Genomic DNA, 27371 nt, shown 5'->3' with positions numbered 1-27371 from the left:
CGGGACTAGCCGCCTTTTACGGGAGTCACCCGCAATGCAAAATCGTGCAAAAGATCCACAGAGAAAAAATCATTCGCCTTGACCGGGATTCGAACCAGGATCCCCCGATTTCCGGTCGAGTGCTTTAGCCAGTTAAGCTACCGAGGCGTCATTCTTCCCTGTGGATATTTTCGGACACTACCGGACAAGATGTTGCTGGACTGCTGAGCATATGATGCCACGAGCAGTCAAAATCGTGCGCACAGCGCCACAGCCGGAGAGCAGAAATCGGGGGATTCGGGTTCGAATCCCAGTCAAGGCGAATGATTTTTTCTCTGTGGATCTTTCCCACAATTGTGCATTCCGGGTGACTCCCGTAAAAGTTATCACCGCGGCTAGTCCCGGTATACTTTAAACTAGTCTAGAGCGAATACCTCTTTGTGTTCTATGTCCGGGCCTGCTCTCCGGCTGTGGCGCTGTGCGCACGATTTGGACTGCTTGTGGCATCATATGCTCAGCAGTCCAGCAACATCTTGTCCGGTAGTGTCCGAAAATATCCACAGGGAAGAATGACGCCTCGATAGCTTAACTGGCTAAAGCACTCGACCGGAAATCGGGGGATCTGGGTTCCAATCCCGGTCAAGGCGAATGATTTTTTCTCTGTGGATCTTTCGTACTGCTGGGAGGTTGCACCCCACTTGGCCCTCCCATTGTTCCTATCCTAGATCTGCCACTGCAGGGAATGAACTGTACTAGAATGATTAATTTTTTGGCCACATGATAATGTTGGCATTATGAATGACTGTAGCAAGGAAATATACCGGGAATGGGGAGGTATGTAGCCAGTAAAATGTTGTGATACAGGTTTCATATATACTTTGGTTTTCTATTTCTCTTGCGTCTTTCATTTTAAATAAGTGCTTCATCACAAGAAGAACTCAATTTACGTATATGTTACTCGAGTTAGTATCAATAAAAGCTGTAGACATTTGATTAAATGATTTATTTGATTGTTGAAAATTGTCATCTGAAAATTATTTGTACAAATGCTGTCTTTGTTCAGATTTGTTTCAAAAGGGAATTAAAGCAGCAATGGCAGAAATTTATGAAATGTTAAAAGAACTGTTTAATGGTTGGATTTGAAAATCGGTGGATTCTGAAAATCTTGTCTCTGTAACTCTGATGTGTTTTTGGTTGCAACCTGTATGGTAAATTAGCTTCAGAGCATTAACAAAAATTGCTTCCTCAAACTATTTTTAAGCACTTTGTAACTTAGAAATAAAATATTTACTTATTAGGAGTACATCCAAATGAACAATAAGTCTAATTAGTCTACTGTTAGCTTCCTGAATGATCCCTCTACGCCAAATAAATCTTCATAGGATTTTGGCTTTCCGGGTCGTTTAGATTCATCTGCTCCATATTTTTCATCTTCGATAAACCAATCTCTGAAGCTCTCTATTTGTTTTTTGAAATCCTCTGAAATAATAAATATATTTGAAATTAATTATTATAAGTATTCCATTTATCATATGCCTGTTAAAAATGTTATATGTTAAAAATGTCCAGTGTCCTTGGAGTTAATTGCAATTATAGATACTTTACCCAAAGTGTTGTCTTGTATTTTTTAAGCAACAGTTAAGATTTAGTGATGTGAACATATTATTATTTACTTGTTTTTAAGTTCATATTCACACATTCTTTTTTCCTGTACTTTCCTGTTTTGCGACTTTTACAGCTCTTACACAGAACGTGAGAATGAATTGAAAAAAGGAAAAGAATAAGATTGATTTCTATTTTCATCCTGAATGGAATGCAATGATTATGATTCGCTGACCTTTTTTATTATGTCATCAAAACTTATGAAGACTGGGTAAATAGTAATTACAAGGAGTGTTTTTTATGAAATAATTGATACAGCCATGTGATTATGAATACTATATATATCTACTTGAATTAATGATGAAAGACAAAAATCTAAATTTTGGCTAAAGTATATGCAAGCATGGATGAGGTGGACATAGGTTACTTACTTGATAGTTCTTCAAATGAACCAGCTTCTCCTCCATATTCATTGGGTAGTAGCTTTTGAGGAATGTCCTGATACAAGGATTTGATATCTGCATAGACATGCATCTGGAAGTGAGTTTTATTTTATTGGAAATGAATCTTTTCATCACTACTGCTAATAGATATTGATGAGACAAATCGTTATAGTGAGGTTAAAAGAGCATCAGGAACATGTTACTTTTGATATAATTAGACCCTTACCCTTTTCTGCAGTTTATCTTTGGCGAAAGATCTAAATAAGTTGAAAACAGTTTCAAAAAACTGTGGCACATTGATGTAGAGAAGCTTTTTTATTCGAAAAGGGTAACCATCCTGAAGGTCAAAAGAAATGAGTATGTATTAGTGCATAATTCTTTTCCTAAATTATGAACCTTAAACATTATTACCTTTTAGTATACATTATATGTTTAATTTAATTTATTTTTATGAGAGAGAGTGATGAAATGGAGCATTTCTGTAAAGCTATGTGGGTTGCATTATTGTTGATTCTCTCTGAAGAGGAAGCCAATATTCATCAATGCATTTTTTTTTAATTTTTTTAAATTGGGATTAGAGATTCAGAGGGAAAGGTTTGCCATTCATATTCATTATGCATACAAAAGCATATGATGGTGTCAGATTTTAGTTTTTTTTCTAGAAGCTGTAGAATTATGCTGACATTTCATTTATTACAAAATCACATCATGTTATGTTAAGAGCATGTTGTACATGATCAGGGCCGAATTTACCATGAGTTAAAACATGCAATTGCCTTGGGGCGTTACAGTCCAAGGGGTGGCTTCTGTTAGGCAACCGGCAATAATCTGTTCTGGAGGTGCCTCGAAGTGCACCGCCGTCAGCAGGCTTATTATGTGGGTTCCATCTGCCAGCAGGTGCCCTATTTGCTAGGGCTTTAAATGTACTAAGTCAGGATTATAGCAGAACTTGAACTGTTATGCTATAATTAATGTATTTGCCGAAAAGAACTTTTGAAGTAGTTCTCGCTGTGCTTGAGGCAGGCCTAACGGGAACTACTTCAAAAGTTTCCTTCATTCATGTTTTTAATCTGCACTTAAATTTCTCAAGAAGATATTGGAGGAAGGTATGCAGTTGGCTGTATATGTATTTTAGAGGCTTTGTTCAATTGAAAATGTCGTTCGTACCACTGCTCTTCATGCATTTTAAAATTAGTGAATTTGTATTATATTTAGTGCTACAGCAATTCATTCAGTTACAGCAGTATGTAATATTTTTATTTTTTAAGTTACTCTTCTTTTTTGTTGTATGAATTAAGGCTGGACATTATTTTTGGAATGGGTATTCATAAAGTGTTTTAGTTGCATTAAAGTCAAACTGTTTCATTTAGTTTTACTCCAAGCTGTTTTTAAAAAATTGAATTGTCTATGTTTTCCCTGAGTAAAAATTCAAGCATAAACTTATGCTGTCAGCCATATATTTGTTTATTCCTTTTTTCCGGACCTTATCTCATGCAAGTGGCTATGCCATATAAAAATCAGGGAGGGGGGGGGGGGGAGCTCAAGTGAGGAGGGGTGCTCAATGGAGAGGTGCCTGTAGCATAACTTTGTGTAAATCCGGCCCTATACATGATTAAACTTCCCATACAATGGCAGTGGCATAGCCAGGGGGGGAGATCTGCGGGGTCTGAACCCCCCCAAAATATAAAAAAAACAATTATTTTCCCCATAAAAGTTAAGAAAATATTGAAAAAAATCATGAATTTACAAAATATTTTTTACAAATGAAGTTTTTTTGATAATGAAAAGCATTAAAATTAGTTTAAAACCCTCTACATATTTAGTACCCTGTTTTTAAAAAAATTTCCCCCTTGATTTTGGACCCCCCCTCCAAACAAAATTCCTGGCTGAGCCACTGTACAATGGGTGAGATATGTAATTATTTTGAAAATGGTGAGTAGTAAAGTGTACTATCTTTTGGAATGTAGCTTTTAGAAAGAGGCATTATTCAGTCTACAAATTATTCTGGAAATACCTACAGCTTTGAGTGGTGAACCTTTTCCTATGTCTCACAATAAGTATAGCCCTGCACAGAACAGCAGGTGGCTCCTGAAGGGATTCCAAATTTCCAGTGAGGCAAAAAGAAGCGTAGCGTGCATCCTAGTACCTATGTTATTTCTTTGTGTGGTTATTTTGTATGATACAGACCACTCAGAAATTACTATCAACTTTAAGCTTTTGAGACATAACTTCTGTGGAATGAAATAAGGCTTGCTTTTTCAATGCATATAATTGCAAGGAAATTGCTTTTGACAAAACAATTAAACTCTACTGTAGATCTCTCCCATATTTCATGCAAGCATGCAAAATCTCTTTAATATCTGTGTTGACTGATGACCATACGGAAGGCTCAAGGAAATTTAGAACCGGTTCAATGACATAATAAATTTATGATTATAATATTGCCATCAAAAGACTGATAATCTAAATCACCTGATAGCATGGCCAGTAAAATTTTCAGTGGTAAAATAATGAATAATAATAAGTTATTTATACAGCATTCACTGAATTGGTATTAGACTAACCTGAGAGCATTTCATGATTTTTTTAATCAATGTGGGAGACATTTGTGCTGCATGAGCCATTGTAGCATCTTTCGAATCACCAATAGATACAACTCCTGCTGTGTTGTAACTGTCATCATTCATTAGCATATAATCCATCAACATGAAGTTCACTTTACATATATCTGTTATATTGAATTCATTTGTATCATATCTTCCAGATCTGAATACGAAAATTCTTCGTCCAAGTTCATCAGGCTCTGGTAGTGGTAGCATAACCCTGATCAAGGAAAAACATGAGGGTCGTTTAATTTATTTTCAATTTCATTATGGATAGAAAAGAGGGAATTGTGCTCAATGGCGTCAAAGATGCAATATGGAAAGAAAAAACTCAAATGGGCATGTAATATCTCTAAATGCTCGTCCACCTTGCAAAAATGAATCACTAAGTTGGTGTGCGGGGAGGGGGAGAGTTTCCTTGCAGGGACCAAGCCCCAGCCTCTCAACCGGAATAGCCAAACTCACTTATAAACATATGTACACTCCCACTCACGCATACAAGTGACCAAAATTGGATCCTATGTGAGCCATAGGGATGCAAATAAAGGCTTTCTGGTAAATAACATGGGATTTTTCACAGGGCTCGAGAGACCCTGCTAAGGATACCTAATTGTTGGTACATGTACACACATGCACTCGGTAAACAGTCACACGCACACATTCACTCACCCACAGATGGCTTCCTACATTCCAGAGATAAAAAGCTCGATGAAGAGCATAGTCAAAGGTCAAAATGGAGACGAGGAACAGGTCGAATATGTATATTAGCCGACAATGTGGCCCTCCTCAGGGTAGGAAGGAAAATTTAAATTTTTTTTTAAAACTTACCTCAAATACCCCCAAAAACAGCACAATGAGGCCTTTATATCGGGAGTTTAAACAATCAACAACGGATGATCACACACACCCATGGCCTGGAAGAGGAAACCTATCCAGGCGGGACTCGAACCCACGACCTTCGGTATGGTAGGCGAGGACTTATCCCCATCACCACCGAGTCCGACAGAAGAAGGCACTTCCAATGCAAGGTCAAAAGAAGAGAGGACAGGAGACAGGACAGGACTTAGGAAATAGATTAATATATGAAAGGGATTCAGGGAGGGGGGTAGAGGGGAACCAATCCAAAAAAATGTGAGGATAGGGTGTGTACAGAGGAAACCTATCCAGGCGGGACTCGAACCCACGACCTTCTGTATGCTAGGTTAGGACTTATCACCACTGCCACCAAGTCTGACAGAAGAAGGCACTTCCAATGCAAGGGCAAAAGAAGAGAGGACAGGAGACAGGACAGAACTTAGGAGATAGATATGAAAGGGATTCGGGGAGGGGGGTACAGGGAAACCAATGCAAAATATGTGAGGGTAGGGTGTGTACAGATAAGCAGGTCTAAAGAGGATAAGAAGGGAGGATATTGGATGGTTTGGCTTAAGGGGAGACCAATGGTCATAGGAGAGGGGGGCGGAAGGGGCCATTGGCTGGAGGAGGATTGGGGAAAGTGAATTGGACTCAATGGGCAAGAGCATGGGGGGAACAGCTATTGGCTGTTGCTGGTGTTAGGGGGAGAATGCAATGTGGAACGGGTGAGGTTTGAAAAGGGTGTATGAAAACTAATGGATGTTGGATTTCATTAAAAATAATCATCAAATTTTAAATTGAACTGTTGAAGAATTTGAGTGATGGATTAAATGAATGAGATAATTTACTGATGGAAAAAAACTGTGCGGGATAGGTCTGTGATCATTCTTGAAAATTTTTTCTTGTTTTTGTGTATGGAGAGACTTTCATTAGATAAAATAAAAAATCCCATTGGAGAGCCACCTTAAATATCACTACATATAACTTTTCAAATTTTTCTAGAAATCATGCCAGGAAAGTCCACCCCCTTAATCTGCCATTGTACCCATTAGCAATGAAGATGACCTTAGATGAAATAATCCAAGTGGAGTTAAAAGCTGGTGTACATATTTGGCTTGGGGTGTGAAATACATGAGAAATTTCAATTTTATTGTTCCTAGGAGTGGATTTTTTTAAAAATTTTATTATATTAAAAAAAAAAAATTCTTTTGGAACTTGGATTAGGGTCTGCAGTAGATTTCAGAATCATGCGTCTATGTCCTTGAATACAAAGGGCTATTCCCATTCGGTGTGGAATTTATCATGTTCCTTCTTCAAATGAGGGATCTTATAAGATTATAATGTACCTGAAAATAGGGCAGATGTGTATGGGGCCATAAAAAGGAATTAATAATATTAAATGTATTGTTGAGGGGTTAAAGACGTAATATTATGTCTGTATGCATGTCCACCTCAACTGAGGGAGACATAACATTTTATCTCCCTCAGTTTGACATAAAACATTTTTTTCAGCCCAAGTAAAAAAGAGAATTTAATTTTACATCATCCCATTAGTCCTGCAAGAAGAATTAAAATTGAGATAAAATAAAAATAAATCCAATAACATAATTAAAATGTAACTGACACATTTTAGCAAGTATTGAAAAATTGCTCTTTGAGAGCTAAGGAGCTAATGGATCCCCTTTTAATACAGGCCACTCTTGGGAATTAAGATTGTGCCATAAGCTTATTTGGATAAATGTAATGTAGATTGTTGTAAGATGTAGAAGTTTTATTCATATGAAGTTATGAAAATGATGAATGACTTTATCTTACCCTAAATTTAGAATTTTTTGTATTTCTGGTTTCATAGGATCCCGGTCGGTGAAGAACTCCTTAAGTGCTGTTCTTGAAGTGTAGTAGAAATCAATTTTTTCCTTTGTTCTTTCCAAACTGAATTTACATCCACGCAGAAAAGCAGTAAGAAACTGGTCATCTGTAATGGAAATGACCATTTTCTGTGATTTATCTTCAAAGAAATGAACAGCAGTAGTACCATACTTGTCCAATTGTAAGCTTCCCTATGTAATTTGAAAAGTGGTGATGAAAAAGAAAGCCTAAAGGGCCTGCCAACTGAGTATATTGGGTCAGCAGGCACCAGTAGGGCCATTGTGGGCTTCAGGCTTCCCAAAATGTTTTCCCTCATGGTGACTACCCACTATACATCTGCTAAGGAGACCACTACAGGGTCACCTATCCTCTGACACTCCATTTTTTTATACACCTACCTAGTCAAATTGCTCAACATCTGCCAATAACCAATGGTGAATTTAAATTTTAGCTCTATGCAAAGGAAATATATACGTATCTGATTCAATGATGTATGTACTTGATTTATGTGTCATTAATAAAAAATATTTGAAAAATTTATCTGCGAATATGTTGCGTGATTAATGAAGCAGTAAAATACATATAAATGGCAATACATACCTGTCCTAGCTTTGAGGTGAGGTTGTTTTGAGAGCCAGTCCCTTAAATGGGCTAAATCACCGTCAATCCTTTTAGGGTCTTCATTCAATTGCTTATTGGCAATTTCTTGTAGATTTGGAGGTAAAGGCCTGATGTTTGGCATTGTTCTGTAGAATATGAAGTTTTGCTGTTAACTTTAGGCCAGTGACCCACGATATCCACGATCTTTAATTGCTTTAATTTAATTCTTGATCATTTCAAATTGATGCTTTACACAAAGTGAACAAGAACAATGGTGATGTGGAATACGTGTGAAGCTGAAAATTTGATGATAAAAATGTGGCCTAACTGGGACCTTGCACCTGGGCAGCCCACCATTCACCATCCGTGGAATAGGATGAGGGCTAAACTAAGAACAGAAAGATACACAGACAGCTGACCTATTGCTATAGAACACTTATGTGTGCTCAGTGAAAAGGGAGTTTACAGTTCAATAAGTACCCTATTCTTATAAGTGATAATTATAAGAAAAAGTGTTTTTTTTTAACATAGCAGGATGTAATACAACATCATTCTCGGTTGCAGTATTACCAGAAAAGCAAGTGCAAATTTTATCAAGTTTATCACTTAGTGCATTGAATGGCATATTTATTGATGTACATATGTATATGTGTATGACTTAATTGACTCGGCATTATTCCACCTGGACTTGCTCTGGCATTGTTTTCATTACTGTGAATGAATCAGACAAATTACTGCCAAATAATAATAATATATGTGTTGTATGTAAATTCAAAAAGGGTATGAGAAATTTTATACCTTCATCCCTAGTAGCACAATTTGTGTTCAGAGTATGCTCAGGGCATTTTCAACACATATGTAAGATGTGTTCAACATAATTTGAGCACATGCTGAGCATATGTAAATGTCCGGCAAGGCATATGCTCAACATATGTTCAACACAAGTTTTCAACATATGCTCAGCATGTTTTCCACACATGCTCAACATATGTTTTTAACATATGCTCAGCATATTACCCACTTATGCTCAACATATGTTTTTAACATATGCTCAGCATGGTTTCCAATTATGCCCAACATATGTTTTTAACATATGCCCATCATTCTCCCAAAATATGCTCAGCATACCCTAGTGAAAATATCTACAGGATTTTTTTCCCAATAGTAATTTGACAATGGGAAACATTTGTTTCTATAGGAAATTTTTATGTTCCTACAGGAAAATTTTATTTTCCCATAGGAACCTAAAATTTTCCTATAGGAACAATCATTTCCCATTGTCAAATTACTAAAGGAAAAAGAAATCCTATGGAGATTTTCACTAGGGTGAGGTTGCATCCATTTATCCCCCTTATGAAAAGTATTCCCTTACAACCTTGCAATACCTATAGATGCACAAATTCTCTCCTTTTTACTGCTCCTGCCTTTCACTGTGGACTTAGGGCATGATGTCAGACCTACACATTGCATTCACTCAAGTTATCAGATTAGCACTTTAAATTGAAAATGTTTAATCATTAATACAACTAAATTTGGTCAAGGATTTGAAATCGCCAATGTTAATTTAAAATTTATAAATGATAAGCATTCGACAGAATAAAGCATTGATGGTACTGATTATCATGTTGTCTAACCCTTCAACATCCTCTTTAGCCCTGTCATCGTACAGCTCTCACCAGCTCCACTGCACATGTGCATCTGAAAGCATTACACTCCACACTGCTAGATTACAACGTACGAAAGATTGAACGAACAAGGAAAAGGGCTAAGGCATGTTTTAGTAACATTAATAAGAATATTGATACATAGGTGGTATCATGAGCCACTATAATGCTTTAGCCCAAATTATTTGTAATTATTAAAGTCTACTGCCACTTTATCCTTTGATGGAGCTCCTACGGAATATGTAATCAATTGGTAGATAATGGATTACATAGGATATAATAGGAGAATCAAGTATGAAATAGTTCTGCAATTTGATAATGAAGTAGATTTATTCTAATAAAAAAACATAAGCATTTAACATTATCAACAAATATTTAAATCCTATTCTTTTCCTTGATTTCTCTCAGTCTTCTTCAGGCAGCACGACCATCGTAGCCACTCCCCAGTTAACTCAAGAAAGGCACATTTATCAGCACTGCTAAACATAAGACAAGAGTGGAGAGCATCTGTAGATTAAAATAAACAGAAATCAATATTTATCCACTAAACAAGCACTAAACAGCAAAAAATTATTACTTCTTTAACCTGAAAATGGTGAATATTGACATCTTTCATGAATGGTAAATTAACATTAAGTTGCAAAATTTAAAATTTGCATGAGACAGACTAAGGAGAGGAAGTAGCAGTAAGGGAAGTATTGCATCATAAGTTCACACAATATGTAATGTAAAAGTTATTCATGTCAGCTAGTGTATATACATTGGTCTTAAATATCAATAATCCTACAATACATTTCCATGTAAGTCCATCAACATAATACAATTATTGAGAGCTAGATGAAGATAATACTAATAGATTAGTGAGGTCATGAACATTTTAAGACACCGATTCATTTCCATGCAAGAGGGTGAAGTTCTTCAAAAAATAAAAATGTCATTTTTTTGCATGACTAAACAGACATTTCTCATTAACAGATTTTGCATTGCTTAAAATATGTAATGAAATATGGAAAGCAAGAAAATTATGATGAACCTGAGAGTATCATGTTTAACAGAACAAACGGTTCAATTGACAACATTAAATTTAATTCCACTATAATGTGGAGCCTTATATTCCATAAAAAATCGCTTAAGATACACATTATGTGACTTTGGTCTCTAATTGTCCATGAAATTATAAATACCAATGCGCATATGGTGTATGTCTTGAAATCCGTGAAACCCAAGCAATATATATGCCAGATTTGGCTAGTATTTGAGGCACGAACCACAGGAATACTGTAGATACTGCAAATAAACTCGATTATTTTTGTCCCCTTACTTCTGAGTGAATCGCCTAAGTGCTAAAGTAAATTTTTAGTAATCTGATGGAAAAACTAACGATAGTACGTATCATGCACTCCTTTTGAGCCATCCCCATGGGTTACCCATGCCAATTCTTTGTTTCGTTCCCTCACATCAGAGTGCAACTGTGTTAACATGATTCCTAGTCGAGACTACTCATATTTACTGTTAGCACTTCGCTGCGACAGTTATTCACAAAATAAGTTCGTTAATGATACTTGGTTACAAATTAGTTAATTATGCCTCAAAATGATACCATGAAAGAGAGGGCTAATTCATCATCCAGCGATTAGTTTAGCATTCATGAAATGGTGCTGTTATCATAATTTTATGGCCTTGTTACAATATTAGCATGAACAAAAAAAGAGTATGAATAGATTCACAAACGAAATTAGAACAGGCTCTTAAGCCTTGACCAAGAATTTATTACTTCCTTCACATTTTATTGTGGCTATGATTGATTTTGATCGAACATTTTCGCACTCACTCGGTTACATGCATCATATTCGATCCAAGTATTTACATTGGGCAGGAATAACTTAATACGGCATTTACGATCACAATTCAGTTCATAAATATAGCCATTGAGAACTTTTACCATACCACACAAGAACAGTCAGAACTAAAATAGTAATATCATACATTCATCCGTTCATAAACAGCGATTGAGAACTTTTACGATATCACACAAGAACAGTTAGTACTAATTGTAAAATAGTAATTTCATATATTTATCTACCAATGTACTTACATTTCATGCTTCTAGATGATTCCGAGGTAACTGGGCTCTCTCCTCTTGTATAAAGTAACGTAAACAACGTGCGATTTGAGCAATGAAATCATAGCAACATGAACACACACAACAACGTCGACGCATGCGTCTCGCTCTTCAATTATTTTTAAAGTGTTAAAATCAGGGCCTTGGTTAAAATTATGAATTGATATACTTGAATTAGAATAAACTAGAACTAGATATATTCCTTTACATTAATTATAAAACTAGCATGCAGTATTCGAATCCTGATCGCTGATTTGTCGACGAAATATTTCTCAGAACGCATAGATATTTTCTTGAAAATATGATCAACATATTTCGTTGAACACATGTGGAGCATATGTCTACGTATATATGCTCAACATATTTCGTTGAACACATGTGGAGCATATGTCTACGTATATATGCTCAACATATTTTGTTGAACACATGTGCAGCATATTTCTATGAAAATATGCTCAACACATCGTCTGAACATATGCTGGAAATATTTCGAGCATATGTTGAAAACATGTGGTTTTAAACATCTGCTGAACATATTTTCAGCATATGCTAATGTTGTGTGCAAAACATATTTCCCTGACATAATCTGAGCATATGCTCAACATTTCTTGTGCTACTAGGGATACTTTATCATAAATGGAATGGTTGGGATCAGATGAAATCAGCATGATTTGGTATGCTTTAAAAAAAATGCATAAATCTTCAGGATACCTGCAATGATATCCTAACTGGCAAAGCACAAACCTGCTTAATGGATTTTTAACTGTGCAGCCCGTGAAGTTGCCATTTTTGTTTGCCAAGCGGTAAATCTATGGATTTATTTGTGAAGGTACATATTGTTTGAATTAAGTTAAACTTCATATTTTCATTAGTACTTACAGTTTCAGAAGCGGTGAGTTATTCTTATGGTTATTGAAAAGTCTGAAGGGATGAATGTGTATCTATCTCTTTCTCTTGATCACTGATTAGGTTTCACTGTCCACTAATGCTTGTTCATTCATTGAGTAAAAAAAACACTTGATGTAGACGGAGATAAGATAAAGGTCATATATGTGTGTTATTATCTCTATTTCTATGTTTAGCTAAGAGTAGATAAGATGATTGTGTAATTTAGTGTGGTGTAAAATCGATTTTTAAGGAAAACATTGGCTATCAATCAAATCCTGTCAGCTGTCTCATAGAAATTCCTCACAGTAATTCCTCTTGATATGTTAGATGCAATATTTTTAAACCTTGAATTGAAGCAAAGTCTCGTATATAAATGTAATAATGTTTCAATACAAATCTCACTATCATTATGAGAGAGCATAAAATTGAATGATATTTACTGTCGGCGTCAAAATGATGTGCCGCTGTACTTTGTAAATTTATATCTGGACTTCAGTGCGTGCCATAATAATGAATTATACGTCATTTTAAAGGAAATTTGATTCTAAATACAGATTTATTTTTTGTTTACTGAAAAATTTAAAAATCAAGACACGCGAGTGCAATAAATGGCTCCGCGCACCAAAAAATTGGCCGTTTTGTCAACTTCATGAACTTTGTAACTCAACCTATGGGAAACTACTACGTCTACAGCATTCATCTTCCACAATAAGTTGCAAACATTAATGTAGATTAATAAAATGGCTTTTGCGTATTTTTAGAACGCATATTTTGTTGTTAAATAATGAAAATGTTTAAACTCTATCTAGTCCTAAGTTTTACCCCGAAAGAAAAAATAAAATTGATAGAAACACTTCTTAATTTATTTGCAAATTTTTCTATGATCCGAAAATACATGATTTTTATGTAGTGTAGATTATGTATGAACATTAAAAAAATACGCCGGAGTGAAAGAATGCTGCGTTGCCACGTCTTGCGCGCGAAACTTTGCTTCCTGGTAACCGGTACTAGCCCCATTTAGCCCCGTTTGGCAACATGGAATTGATAAAAGTTATTAACATTCACAAATATAAATATTTTTATAGATTATAGATCATAGAAAAATTGCAAATAAATTAAGAAGTGTTTCTATCAATTTTATTTTTTCTTTCGGGGTAAAACTTAGGACTAGATAGAGTTTAAACATTTTCGTTGTTTAACAACAAAATATGCGTTCTAAAAATACGCAAAAGCCATTTTATTAATCTACATTAATGTTTGCAACTTATTGTGGAAGATGAATGCTGTAGACGCAGTAGTTTCCCATAGGTTGAGTTACAAAGTTCATGAAGTTGACAAAACGGCCAATTTTTTGGTGCGCGGAGTCATTTATTGCACTCGCGTGTCTTGATTTTTAAATTTTTCAGTAAACAAAAAATAAATCAGTATTTAGAATCAAATTTCCTTTAAAATGACGTATAATTCATTATTATGGCACGCACTGAAGTCCAGATATAAATTTGCAAAGTACAGCGGCACATCATTTTGACGCCCACGGTAGGTAACGGATAAAATGTGAGGGGCATTTTAGCATAGGGGCAGAGTATTGGGCCACTGACCAAAGGGTTCCAGGCATAGATATGAACATGTGAGGTGAGCAACGCCTCTTAATGGATAGAAATTATTAATTAAATGACTGAGAGTTTAGTTAAATTAAAATGTATTACTTACCATCATCTGTTGTCAAAAGCCTATTGAATATTTTTATGATCATTCTTAGCATAAGATGGTCCCCCATTTTTGAGGGAGCAGTAATTTCAGTGTGTTAGGGGGTTAAAAAAGGGGTTAGGTGGAAGAGGGGACTTCCTAGTCTCAACCTCACCTGAATAAAGACATTTTATTATTATTATTATTATTATTAATAAATTCATTTTCACTTGTGGTAGCCATATTGCCCAAATGTTGGCATCGGAATTCTCTACCCTTTCCCTTCTGCTCTTATCCATATTGAGGGAGGTGTCCTCCTTATTGTGGTGCTGCCTTGATCCTGTTTTCCTTCCCTTTTTCCTCCCTCCAACTGGGGTTTGAGGATAAAGCCCTCTTATGAGCCTGGCCCCAGGAATGTATGCCAGTGGGCTCAACATGGTCTTATGTTACCCTTGGTCAACAATCCTTGGATTGCTATGATGCACTGTATCTACTTGATCCATAGATTTTATTCGAGGCCTTCCTTTTCTGTTCTTGCCATCCACTTGTCCCTCAACCATTGTCTTCACCAAGGATAACATACCTCAAGATATGTACAATGAAGTTGTTCCGTCTTCTTCTTAAGCTCTTCTCTCCTAATCTTCATAGGAATTTCTCATTACTTACCCAGGCAGTCCATTTGATCCTTATCATTCTTCTATGCTTCAATTTTGAATTGAAATCAGGTGAACCATCTTCAGCAGGCTATAATCCAAGGATTGTAATGTAACTTTTCATTAGCTCTGTTAATAGCCAATATAGCTTAACTATGCATTTTCTTGCTTATTACACATTTATCTTTCTTGTATCCTTCCTCACCTGCTCTCTTTATCTCATCCATATGAACCATGAACTTGTGAATGAAGTCTGTTCATCATGAAAATTTATCGTCATATTAGCACCAATGGGATTACACTTGATGAGGAATGAAATATTAATGTTGGTGTATACTCACGTTAAGATTTTTGTAGTAAAAACTAGCTATAGTACTCTCATTCCAAAACAGTTTGTCAACAATTTTAAAATGAGTGGCATCTTATGGGAAGCTGGGTTAATACTAGAGATGGGTCGAATAGCAGATTTCTTGAACTAGTCAACTAAGTCAACCACCAACAACGTGCGTGCAACAGTATTCAAGGTATTTGAGGTCGTACCTTAAGCATAATTATTCGAGAACTCGAATATCAAATACTTTCTAGTATTTGAGGTATTTAAGTATTCGCAGATACTATTCGCACCTCTCTAGTTAATACCAATGCAGTCATGTGGAGTTTCTACGTTAGAATTGATTGTCTACTGTTTCTGGATGTTTTAGTTGTGGTACATATCAAATGTAAATGAAGGTGGAGTGTTTGATTGAAAATGAATGTTAATTAGTTATGAAAAAAGTACATAATCGATCAGATTGGTGAAACATGTAACTAGGTCTCAAAATGAGCTCTTTCACCATTCAAACCTAACTTCTAGTTAGATTTCCAGGCATCATGGTAGGTTATATCTGGAACGATCTAAAAAAATTTGGTGAAAACCTCTTTGACCCAGCATTTGGCTGGGAAATGATGTCATTTGCTTTGAAATTTCTAGTTATGGAATGAAATTAAGAGTAAGGAAGCCAAATCAGGACTATGGAGTGTTTGTGGTACCATTAGCATTTTTGAATTGGCCAATAATCTTTCTCTCTCTCTATACTTAAGTATGTATATAGCAAGGATGGTGGCTGAAATTACTTGTCAGACAAACTGGAAATTTATCGTGAATTATTCTAATAAATATCTGAAACACAACCAATTCATACATTGTGAATCACAAAGGTGGTGATTTATCGTGTTGCATGGGAGTAGAAATGGCAGCATTAGATATTGATGGTATTCTTTGAGAACTATTGAAGTATTTCAGCATGCCCCAGTACAGGAATCCAGTATTTTGTACTATCTTTTTGATGTTTGGTGATTTACAAAAATCTATTTCGGAGCATTGATTTGCACTATGTTTTTAGTTATGTCCAACCAACACTGGAATTCATCAAGGAATATATGATGGTAGAAATCATTCTTCTCTATATCAGTCCACTGACAACTGTCTGAAAGATCCTTCCACACCAAACAAATCTTCATAAGTTTTTGGCCTTCCAGGTCGTCTGGATTCATTTGATTTGTATTTTGCTTCTTCAAGATACCAGTCCCTGAAGCTTTCTATATCTTTCTTTGTTTTTCCTGTGGAAGAGAAGTGCACATGTAGCCATTACATAGAATGCATATGTTAATAGGTTACTCAGAGCCAACTTATTGAATATATGTTTGAAATACATGTAGAAAACCAGTAGGAGGTCTTCATAAAATCTTTATCCCATGAACATTGAATTGAAAGGGTTTGTACTTAATTAGGTACACATACTTATTAAGTCGTCAATGGCACCTGCTTCCCCTCCATACTCTTGTGGTAATATCCTTTGAGGAATGTTTTTGAACAAGGATTTCATGTCATCTCCATGAGCATATATCTGGAATGTTGAAGTGAGCTTTGTGGTAGTAATAATTAGACTGAATGGTAATTATATAAAATTAACTTCCATTTTCAAAAAATACTATGTACATATTTACATTTATACGAAATTTGCAATTTTGTGAAAGATTTTAATTTTACATTAAAAATCATCTCTTAAATTATTATCGAAGAAGTCTGTGGATAGAAGAAATATGTTTAATTATAATAGACTGTATGCAGAAAAAATTCCACACTTACCCTCTCTTTAAGCTTGTCACGAGAAAAAGCTTTGAAGAGATTGAAGATTGCATCAAAAGCAGGTGGTGTGTGCACAAAATCTAGTGCTTTTGGCCTACTCGGGTATGCATCCTGAAGATGAAAATATTTTTGCTACAATGAACAGAAGTTGATTTTTTATTTTGAAAGGGCTTCATAACATGGGGTGAACCGTCCCAGATTGATTTTTCGGCTACATGATAGTATTGGCATCATGCATGGCTGTAGCAAGGAAATATTTAGGGAATGGGCGATTATATAGGCAGTGGGGGGAGGGGTCTTTGGGGGCTTCAGCCCCCCTGAAATATTTTCCTTTGTGGTGAAAACCTGTGATAAATCTGTTGAGGAGACCACCAGCCCAGGGGAACCTGTACAATGGCATCCCTTTTACGCTATAGTTACATTTTATGCTGTCTGCCAATAATTAATTTATAATTTTACTTTCAAAATAGGTATTGGATATAATGCAATGTAGGGTTTCCCAATGAGTGCAAATGTAAAACAGAACATCAGTACATATAGGCAACCCACGTGCCACTTCCGCTCTCCCTGAAGCTAAATTCTGGCTCCGTGCGTGGGGATGGGGGCTGTGGGATTATCTTGTGGAAGAGGAGGGAGAGACATTTTGGTTGGGGATTCAATTTTGAGGGGTTACACTTAAAGCCAGATCATCTGTATACACATTTCAGAGTGAGAGATTATTCAAAACTCTACTCTCTCCAAGCTTGCTGTGGCTTTGTCTTTATGAATTAACACGATTAGAACTATAATTCTTTACAGTCCTATCAGAATTTTAATGTTGGTGATCGTCATTAATCAAATTAGCAATTTTAATGTGATACTGACCTGGGAGCATTTCATAAGCTGTTTCACTAGCCTTGGAGACATTTGTGCTGCATGTGCCAATGAAGCACGGCTCATGTCAAGCACACAAACGCTACCAATTGTACTGAATCGGTCATCAGTCATGAGCATATAATCCAGTATCATGAAGTTCACTTTGGACATATCTTCAACCTTTGTCACGTTTGGATCATGCATTCCAACTCTGATCAAAAATACTCGTCTTCCGAGATCATCTGGCTCTGGTAGGGGTATCATTCCTCTGTTAGGAAAGTTGATGCATAATATAGTACTCTAGTCATCTGTAAACTTACAATACCTCCTGATATATAAGTTATTAAGTACCATACCACATGTATCGATGATTTCATCTTACCCTAGATCTAGAACTTTTTGTAACTCTGGCCTCATTGGGTCTCGGTTGTTAAAAAAATCTCCCACTGTTGACCTTATGGTATAGTAAAAGTCTAGCTTCTCCTTTGTTCGTTCCAAGCTGTACTTACATCCACGTAAGAAAGCTACGAGAAACTGGTCATCTAGAAAATAAATTTTCATCTTGAATAAAGTGAAATCAGTAAAAGTAAATGAGTAATGCATTTTGAATGTCTATTTTTTTGTTGTAGTTGTTATTTCTGTGTTAGACAAAGATGCACTACATACCTGTGTAATAACGAGTCAAAAAGAATCAAAAAGTTTTATTTATATTCTGTTGATGAAAATATTTGTTCAAAAAGAAGAAAATGGGCAAAATGTCAGTTAATTGTGCCAACAAGGTGAGCAATTTGAAAGATTACTGAGAGGGTTATTTTATCGTTTAATGCTGATATTTAATAATTTAGCCCTTAAAATGAAAATATGTAATACTTTTTGAAATGCTGGCTTGGAAAAAGCCAATTGTGTCAACAACCAAAGCATACTACTTTATCATTATTGAATTGCATACATGTATAATTTTCCCAGTCCAACTGGTCACAATTATGTATGTATACAAGAAACAGTTTTCTGATACACTTTATTACTAAAGCACTCGGTTAGGGTAATTGAAAAACTCAAGTTAGCATCCTTGTTAAGCTTATACCCACAACTTGTCACCATGACCTATTTGCCTGATCAAGTTTGATAGTCATTTAAATATACTTCATTTGTTCTTGCTATTACAGTCAGATTTCATATGCCTCCCATTAAGTGAATTTTAATAGTGTTTGACTTTCACTGGCAGACTGATATCACTGGGTGTGAGCTGAATCAAGGAATTCCTTGTCAGTGCACTATTTATAATTTTCTGTTCAGTGGCTTTGCTCTCTGTTTCTTATGCAAAAATAAAATTAATTACTTACCCATTTTTGATGAAAGGTGTGGCTGCTTGGCAAGCCAGTCTTTTATGTGAGCCAAGTCATTTTCTAATCTTTTGGGATCTTCATTGAGCTGGGTCTTTGCTACTTCTTGTAATTCCTCAGGTAAAGGCCTGATATTTGGCATGATGTTCTGGAAATTGTTCATGGAAAGTTAACATGTCTCATTAATCATATTAATATATGTTGGATACTGTTAATGTCTCTTTGACCGTTTCAATTGCTTTCCGAGCTCAATATGATATGTTGTCTTTCTCTCAAGTATGCTGTCAAGTACATATTTAAAATTTTCTTCTAGTCTACATTTTTGCTCTATCTCAATATAGGTATTGATTTTGTTTTTTGGGGAAGGCTTTTGAAAAATTAATAAATGACTGTTGCCACATTTTTTTCTTCAATATTTCACATAATGCATTCTTATACAGTGGAACTTGGTTATAACGACATCGGCTGTAACGTCAACTCGGGTTTAACGTCACATTTTATACAGACCAGCCAAAATTGAACATTTTATGTTGCACGAAAATCCGTTTATATCATCGACAAATATTGGGACGCTCAGGTATAGTGTCAAAAATTTTGCAATTCTTAGGTTGCAAAAGTGCTTCACTGCTGCACTGCTTCAACACTCAGCGCGCTTCAAGACGTTTGTTGCACAACGGAGAGAATTTATATTTCTGAAAGGACCATTCAAAAGAAGATCACAGATTTTTTTCGACAGAAAAGTAAGGTTTTTATTAGACTATAAAATATTTTATTGTATATATCATTTTTTATTGGTGTTTTTTTATCATACATATTCCAATGAATGAGTACATTTCAATAAACAGTGTTGTATATAGCAGAACATTTGCGTCTTTACTTTGTCCTTTCACTCAGATTAAACCCAGTGAGAAATGGGTGGTGGAATCCACGTTGAGTGGTGGATATTTGGTGGTGGTGGATATTGAGTAGTTGGACCCACGTGGAATCCACGTTGATTTCAAGTGGATTTGTGGTGATTAGCATAAAATGTTAAACAGAATTTCTAATTTGTGGAACTTAACTCTCTGGTGACAGTGCGTCATTTATCATTCTGAAACCACGCTAGTTATGTGAAAATGTATCGCACATTCTATTTTTATATAATTCGTGGAAAGGCAGCCATGAGAGCACATGAAAAATCGTAGACACATATATAGAAGGTTTAGATATAGAGTGGTTGAGGTTTTAATGGTTATAGGACAGCACCTACTGCTGTTTTAATTTTTCCACCAAATTTCCACGTGGATTCCACGTTGATTCCACGACCAAAAACACGTGGTATCCACGTTACATTTCCACGTGGATTCCACCACCAATTTCTCACTGGGAAGGCTACTTTTTTATAATGTCACTCGGATATAACATTAAAAATCGTCTGGTCCCTTTGATGACGTTATAACCAAGTTCCACTGTATTTCATTGATGCATGCCATTAATATATTCTGATACCTCCACTGTATAAGCGCTCAACAATTGCACTCTGAATCGAACCCGCTTGTGTAGGAACCCAACAATATGCTCAGCTAACAGTAGCTGGAGCACAAATGATCACGTCTAAAGCTTGGAGACTTAGAGGTGAGCGTTTGTGCTCGGGCTACTGCCAGCTGAGTAGATCCGTATTCCTGGGCTCCTAGATAAGCAGGTTAGATCTGGTAGGCCATTGTTGAGCACTTGTGCAGTGGAGGTATCGATTTCATGTATTTTCTGTTTCTCTAATATTGAAATGTTTTTAGCTCTGCATATCTAGGTATTATAGTATGAATGTTGAAGAAACATTTCTGCAAATTAGTTATTCAATATTGAGTCTGTTGAAAATATTAAGAAAAACCTATAAAAGAAAAAGAGAACATATTCAAATGTCCATTTTTCTTTTCCTTGGTACAAATAGTTTCAATATTTTTGTTTCATCATAATTATAGGATTCTACACAGTTGCTTAAGCCAGAAATCTTTGAAAGAGCGAGAAATTATTTCTACTCACCTATATTTTGTTCAGGAGGTAAGCTTTCTTCCTTGACAATTTGCTCACAAGCAGAGGAGACATGAAAAGTGGTTAAGATAAGATAAAGCTTGTCATTCAATCTTATATAATTTGATGTACTGGAAGCAGATAACACTGCAGGTGCAGGTAGATAAGTCTGCAATAGATAAGGCTGGGAGCACCTGGCTGAGAAAAAAATATTTTAATTGCATCCTAAAAACATAACATATGTATTTGATTTGTGGCTGGAATGATGATTGAATACAGTCGCATAACTGTTTGGGGGGGGATGAGGAGATAGATCCCCCACCCCCAAAGCCTCTGAGAAATGAAAAATATATTTAAAGCTATTTTCTAGTTTTGACATATTATAACTGCATCAAAGTTAAATTTCAGTGCCAAAATGATGTAAAATTTATTTACAGGCATGTCCAAAGTACACTCTCATTTATCCTACGGCATTTTGTTTTGGGGAAATTCCTCTCTGTTGTCAAGAACCTTTTCTCTCCAGAAGAAAGCTGTTAAAGCTATCTATAGAGTCCCCATTCGCACACCAGGCAGACCACTTTTTGTAAGTTCCAGCATCTTAACTCTCCCCTCAATCTATATCCTTACCTGTGCCATGTTTGTTCGAAATAATCCTCATCTTTTCCCTGTTAACGCCAACCCACACAATCACAACACACGCTCCAAAAACAACATACACACCCTCCAATACTCCTACAGAGTCTGTTTAAAAGGTCCATACCACTCCATTGCCACTGTGTACAATAAGATTCCTATCACCATCCGTTCCATTTCCTCATACATCCAATTCAAAGCCAAACTGAAAAATATGTTAATTGAAAAGAGCTACTACAATCTAAATGAGTTTTTAAGTGGTGTTGTGTATTAACCTATGAACTCAATCCCACTGATAGCTGTGTGTTTGTATAGCTCGTCTGTATCGTATTTTATTATATGTTAGCATTTTATGCTGTATTATCTTGACGAAACTCATGGATGTATTATCCCAATGAAGTTAATAAATATTATTATTATTATTCAAAAATTTTCCCAGACCCCTCATTGCCTGGGAGGGAGGGGTCGCCACCACGGGCAATCCCATTTCCCCCCACCCCTTCCCCCTCCCCCCCACCCCCCGAAGCATGTTCCTAGTTACGCCACTGATTGATTAATTTTCTTCCTCAGTGCTTTGGATCCAATTCTGGAGGGGGCAAACGTTTTTAAGTCATTAAAATGGTACCCTAGAGGGTATCTGTTGATAGGGTAGTTTCCTTCATCAAAGAAAACGAAAGGCATTGATTGCGATTCGTTACCCACCATCAGTGTATTCATAATAAACAAATTATTTGGTTTTACAAATCCCAGTTTAGACGAATTGCAATGGTCAATTTTAACCGCATTTGAAAAAGGCCAGATTGGCGCCCATGCGATGCCACTCCTCGTGACGTCACAGGGACCTAGTTTCTACATGAGTGGATAGGAGTTTTACATCGTCTGAGATTACCAATGCATGCATGAGGCACAGAGCACAGGGAAACATGCCTTAATAATCACCTATTAAAACTGCCTATCGTTGGAAAGTTTCTTTCGTTTGATAAGGTATTAATAATCCTTATTTAAGCCAAGCGCTACCCGCTAGCAGGGTACTCTGCCACCAGCTAGTAGCCTGCATCGCAGCGAAGCACATACCCTCGCCCCAAGGTCACCTCACACGGCGGAAGCGGGAACCAGAATGACGTCACGCAGGGTTTCCCAGCACTCAAACTTAGCCGTCACGTTTTCGTGTGCTTGAAAATTTTCTCTCCTCATTTTATCATGAAAAATAGATATCGTCATTTAAAAATCTAAAAGCGTGAAATACGTACTCCAGGAGTAATAATCTTTCAATTTAGGCAATAAAAAATAATAGGAAACCACCCTATTACATGAGGCATCCCATCTCACATGAGATTGGTGGGAGGGGGTCGAGCCAAATCTCACTGCGGGGGAAAAGGGGTACAAAAATCTCCAAAATAACCTCACGCAGTTAATGGATGCCCCCTACCTGAGTTGTCAAATTGAATATGTACTCTGCCTAACAAATTCTGGGATAACAACTTATAGCCAAGGAAGGGGTGAGATATGCTGGGGAGATTGAGAGACTCAAGGTACAAGACCGTGCAATTTTAGTTATTTTCTATTAGAGTAAATTAATTATTATAATATTTTGTATGCCTTGGTATCAATTATACAGATTGGTTTAAGTCAGCTGATAGTATTCAACTTGAATATTTTAGGTCCTGAAGGAGAAGGTCAAGGAACCAGTGGGGTAAAATACCCAACTCAACTGCTCATTGTTGCTTGGTGTCTGTAATCAAGAGGAAGGAATTTTATGAGCTTCCTAAAAATTTAATTTTGCGTTTAGCGCTGACTATCTTAAATTTACAGTATGTTAATCTTCCCCCACTGGTAATGTTCCTAGGTGAAAGCATGCAAGAAACATGATACTTACTCTGTTTTTTATTTTTATTTCATAAGTAAGAGAATTTCATTACTCCTGCTTTGAACTAGTGCTGTGACATGATATGAAAAGTGTATTTTTCATGAGCTCGTAAGAAAACCATTTTTGAAAAATTAACTCCTTGTTTCTGTTTTTAGTAAACATTTAGATTGCTTCGCATGGAATTGAAAATGGGGATTGATAAAAATGTATCAGTGCAAACATGATTTTTTTCAAAATCTCAATAAAAATTATGTCATCTCATGTAGTGACACAATTTTTTCACATAGAAAAGTATCTCAATCCCTTAATAGCAGTTGATATGTTTCTCATTTCAATGTATGATATATGAAAAAGGGTGGATCACGTTTCATCTTTTTCCCTTCTTAATATTTTTTTATGTTAAGTCAAAACTTTTTAAATTGGCTACGGAGAAGTTCTTTGGAGGTAGTTTTATAGTTCCGAAAAGGGAGAATGGCACATCTGAAAATCATCTTTTTGGTAAAATCCTCAAATTCTGGGGAAAAGAGAATATTTATGGGAAATATGGATATCAATGCTAGGAACAGAAATGTATGCTTTCCCTCTTAGCCTATTCCTTATGGATTCAAAATTGTGAATTAATTTAAGAAAATGAAATGTGAAAATTATACATATTAAAATGGACCAAGCTCATTGGCAGACCTCACTCCTGGGTGAAAAGTCTCAGCCTTAAATTTGCCATGGTTAAAAGTGATTGGGTTAAGATCAGTGACATCATGGCAAATTAGCGGTGCCAGAACGCATTTTCCTTAACTTTCTTTAGTAGTGAAATATTCCTGTGTGTTTTTTTATTGCAAGTTACTATTTACATATTATTATTTTTTTATTTTGGTTACATATGTACATTAGAAATGAAATAGAAATAATAGAAATTTAGAAGCAACAAAATTGATAAAAGTGTTATTTGACTATTATGTCTTTTGTTAACCAGTCCCGGAATGGCATTGCGGCACGTTCTGGCACCATGGTTAAGATGGTATGAATTTTACAAGGCAGGAGAGGTACCTCCTATAGTTTCCCTCTTCCAAACACCCTCAATATGACCAGCAGGTCATCATGTAGGTGTAGATGAAAATTGGAGCATTTACTCAGGTGAAGTTCCGTGTGAAGTAGATCAATTCTTATAAGGTAATTTTACCTTTTCTAGTGATTGATTATGGCTGCAATCATCTGGAAATGTATGAAGGCAGATATGAATGATGGTGGACCTCTTGCTTCTTCCTTGGCTTTACTAGAAGGTGAGAATATGCGTTTATATTTCATTATTCTCTTTTTAGCGATTCACAATATTCCAAATATGTTGCCCACGTTGAAATGTTTTGAAGTTTCATAAATGCATGTAATTTTTTGCTCAGTTAGTTCTGGACCATCTGAAGTTACAGCAAAAATATCTTTGAAAAAAAGTTTTAAAGAATTCCTAACATTTCCTCTTGAAAATACCAAAACAATTGCACACACTTGTGGTGACATGTTCCCATCGTGGCATTTTTCTCAGTACTATTTTTTTTACATTATTGTTTAAATTTATGAGTTACATATTTATGTTCTTGTAATATTGTGACTAATGGATGGTGCACAAGAAGAACATGTACTTCACAGAGTGAATCTACCTGAGCTGGCACAGCTGAATTTTAGGCTAGGTTTTGGATTATTAATGATTTCATTCCTGTAAATGTCATTTCCGACTTACAATCAATCTAACCTGCTGCAAATTATTCAGATAGTAACCAGTTTGTAAATCTAGGGGTAACTCCTGTGTTGAATGTATGCCTCATTATACTCATGGGATAAGGTTTCATGCTAATGCAATGGATCGTAAAAGTCTGTAGGCATTTCATATCCGTACATAGAAAAAATACCCTGATGAATGATGTTAGGTATGTAGTATATTTTTTATAAAATAGTGGTGTGCAGTATTTATATTCAACATTTGTCATTTATGTGATGCACTTTTAATAGCCTCCAGTTGTCCAACCATTGTTTAAGTTCATTTAAGACTTATATAAATTAAATGATTACCCTTTTTTTTTTAGATGTACAGTTCTTCTTTTCAGCTGAATATCTTGTTATAAATTTTTTGAAGTGAAAGTATTCGTGCTGACTGTCACAATAGTCAATGTTAAGTGAAATAATTCAATGTAATGCAATTTTTAAAAGAGTTTTATTGATTCAGAGTTGAAATTTATATAGTGGAGAGGTGGTGAAAATATCAGTCTACTGATAACTGTCTAAATGAACCTTCGACCCCAAATAAGTCTTCATATGTCCTAGGCTTCCCTGGTCGCTTGGCCTCATTAGACTTGAATTTTTCGTCTTCCTGGAACCATTCTTTCATACTTTCCATTTCTTTTTTCCAATATTCTGTGGTGAAGAAATACAAACATTGTAGATAGTAAAAGTTTTAATTTAAAAACAGGAGGAATATACTTTCTCCAACTTTCCTATAGGACACAAAAGCACCTACTTGATAATTCCTCTAACGTGCCTGCTTCTCCTCCATATTCTTTGGGTAGTATTCTTTGAGGTACATTTTTGTACAAAGAATCCATATCTTCTCCATGGACATGTAACTGAGATAATTTTATATTTTTTTACGGGTTTTCAATAAATAAATAGCCTTCAAAGTGTACAGTGAAATATTCTCAATTCTTTTATTTTTAATATTTCTTCTACAAAAAACGTCTTTTTTCATTTTTTTGTGGAGGAGATAAAAAAATCCCTTGTTACTACCATTTTAAAGAAAGTATACCTCCTTTTTAAAATTATTGTTGAACTTCTGCAAAACGTACATAAAGATTTGTGTAAAAGTAAAAAAAATTGAAAATTTTGTAGGACTACAAATTATATATTTATGATGTCTGAAATAGTTCTAAAAATTGGCATTCAATGATAGAGGTATGAATTTCCTGACTTGAATTGCCTTCATTCTCATAGGTGATTGTGACAAATTAATGAAATTTATGATCAATAGGTGTTCATATTGCATAGAAAAATGTATTAAGAAATAGGAATGTACAATGTACTCACCCTGTTTTTTAGTTTCTCTTTCGAGAAAGATTTAAAGAGATTGAATATTGTTTCAAAGGCTGGTGGTGTGTGGATGTAATTGATTGCCTTAGGCCTGATTGGGTATCCATCCTAAATGATGATTAATGAAAAAATCATTTAGTATCTCAATTGTTTTCCTCATTTCACCTAAAATAAATCTGCATAAAGGATATTTAGTTATTTTGAGTGATTCTTTATTCTAAGAGATTGGGTCTGTAGTTTTAATCTCAAGTTTAAGATGCATTTATGTATCTCCAGTTCCATTTGATTCTGGGTGTATTATAGGCCAAATTTAACATTTAATCAGCTAACGTTCAAGATGAGGATGTGACCCAAAAATATGAAAAGATTTTTATAAAAGTTAAGATTTTTTTCTTCTCTAGACCTCTATGTTTTAAGAAATGGAGTCTTGAAAAATCTATGCTCCAAGACATTGAATCAACACAAAATATTTTACCTCTTTGGTCAATTAATTATTTGGGCCCTA

General features: G+C 35.6%; 2 protein-coding genes across 2 annotated transcripts in view; both read right to left on the bottom strand.

The window, feature by feature from the left end:
- Positions 1–967: 967 nt before the first annotated feature.
- Positions 968–21470, bottom strand: LOC124155192. The gene is made up of 16 exons (XM_046528910.1): positions 21310–21470; positions 19291–19438; positions 18330–18489; positions 17957–18215; positions 17093–17203; positions 16745–16850; positions 16414–16563; positions 15141–15217; positions 14978–15055; positions 12617–12678; positions 7952–8097; positions 7298–7457; positions 4589–4847; positions 2251–2361; positions 2013–2115; positions 968–1458 (listed from the first exon to the last, which is right to left on the bottom strand). The coding sequence occupies exons 2-16, from the start codon at positions 19430–19432 to the stop codon at positions 1307–1309; spliced, it is 2076 nt and encodes a 691-aa protein (XP_046384866.1). The 5' UTR covers positions 19433–19438; positions 21310–21470; the 3' UTR covers positions 968–1306.
- A 4510-nt stretch (positions 21471–25980) lies between these two features.
- LOC124155882 (retinol-binding protein pinta-like) overlaps positions 25981–27371 on the bottom strand; it is a 28563-nt gene continuing 27172 nt past the window's right edge. Inside the window, exons 5-7 of the mRNA XM_046530050.1 lie at positions 26864–26974; positions 26301–26406; positions 25981–26197 (exon numbers count right to left, since the gene is read on the bottom strand). Coding sequence (XP_046386006.1) covers positions 26046–26197; positions 26301–26406; positions 26864–26974 — 369 coding nt within the window. The 3' untranslated portion in view covers positions 25981–26045. The remainder of the gene's footprint in view (positions 26198–26300; positions 26407–26863; positions 26975–27371) is intronic.

The sequence above is a fragment of the Ischnura elegans genome, chromosome 3, assembly GCF_921293095.1.
Source record: "Ischnura elegans chromosome 3, ioIscEleg1.1, whole genome shotgun sequence".
NCBI classification, from domain to species: domain Eukaryota; kingdom Metazoa; phylum Arthropoda; class Insecta; order Odonata; family Coenagrionidae; genus Ischnura; species Ischnura elegans.
The sequence above is the reverse complement of the archived record's forward strand: the minus strand, read 5'-3'. Positions and strand labels throughout refer to the sequence as shown.

Coding starts and splice junctions, on each gene's coding strand:
- LOC124155192 (XM_046528910.1), bottom strand. CDS start 19,432: ATGCCAAATATCAGGCCTTTACCTGAGGAATTACAAGAAGTAGCAAAG. Junction 18,490..19,290: donor ACACCTTTCATCAAAAATGG/GTAAGTAATTAA, acceptor TTTATTTTCTAG/ATGACCAGTTTCTCGTAGCT. Junction 8,098..12,616: donor AACTCACCGCTTCTGAAACT/GTAAGTACTAAT, acceptor CATATTCTACAG/AACAATGCCAAACATCAGGC.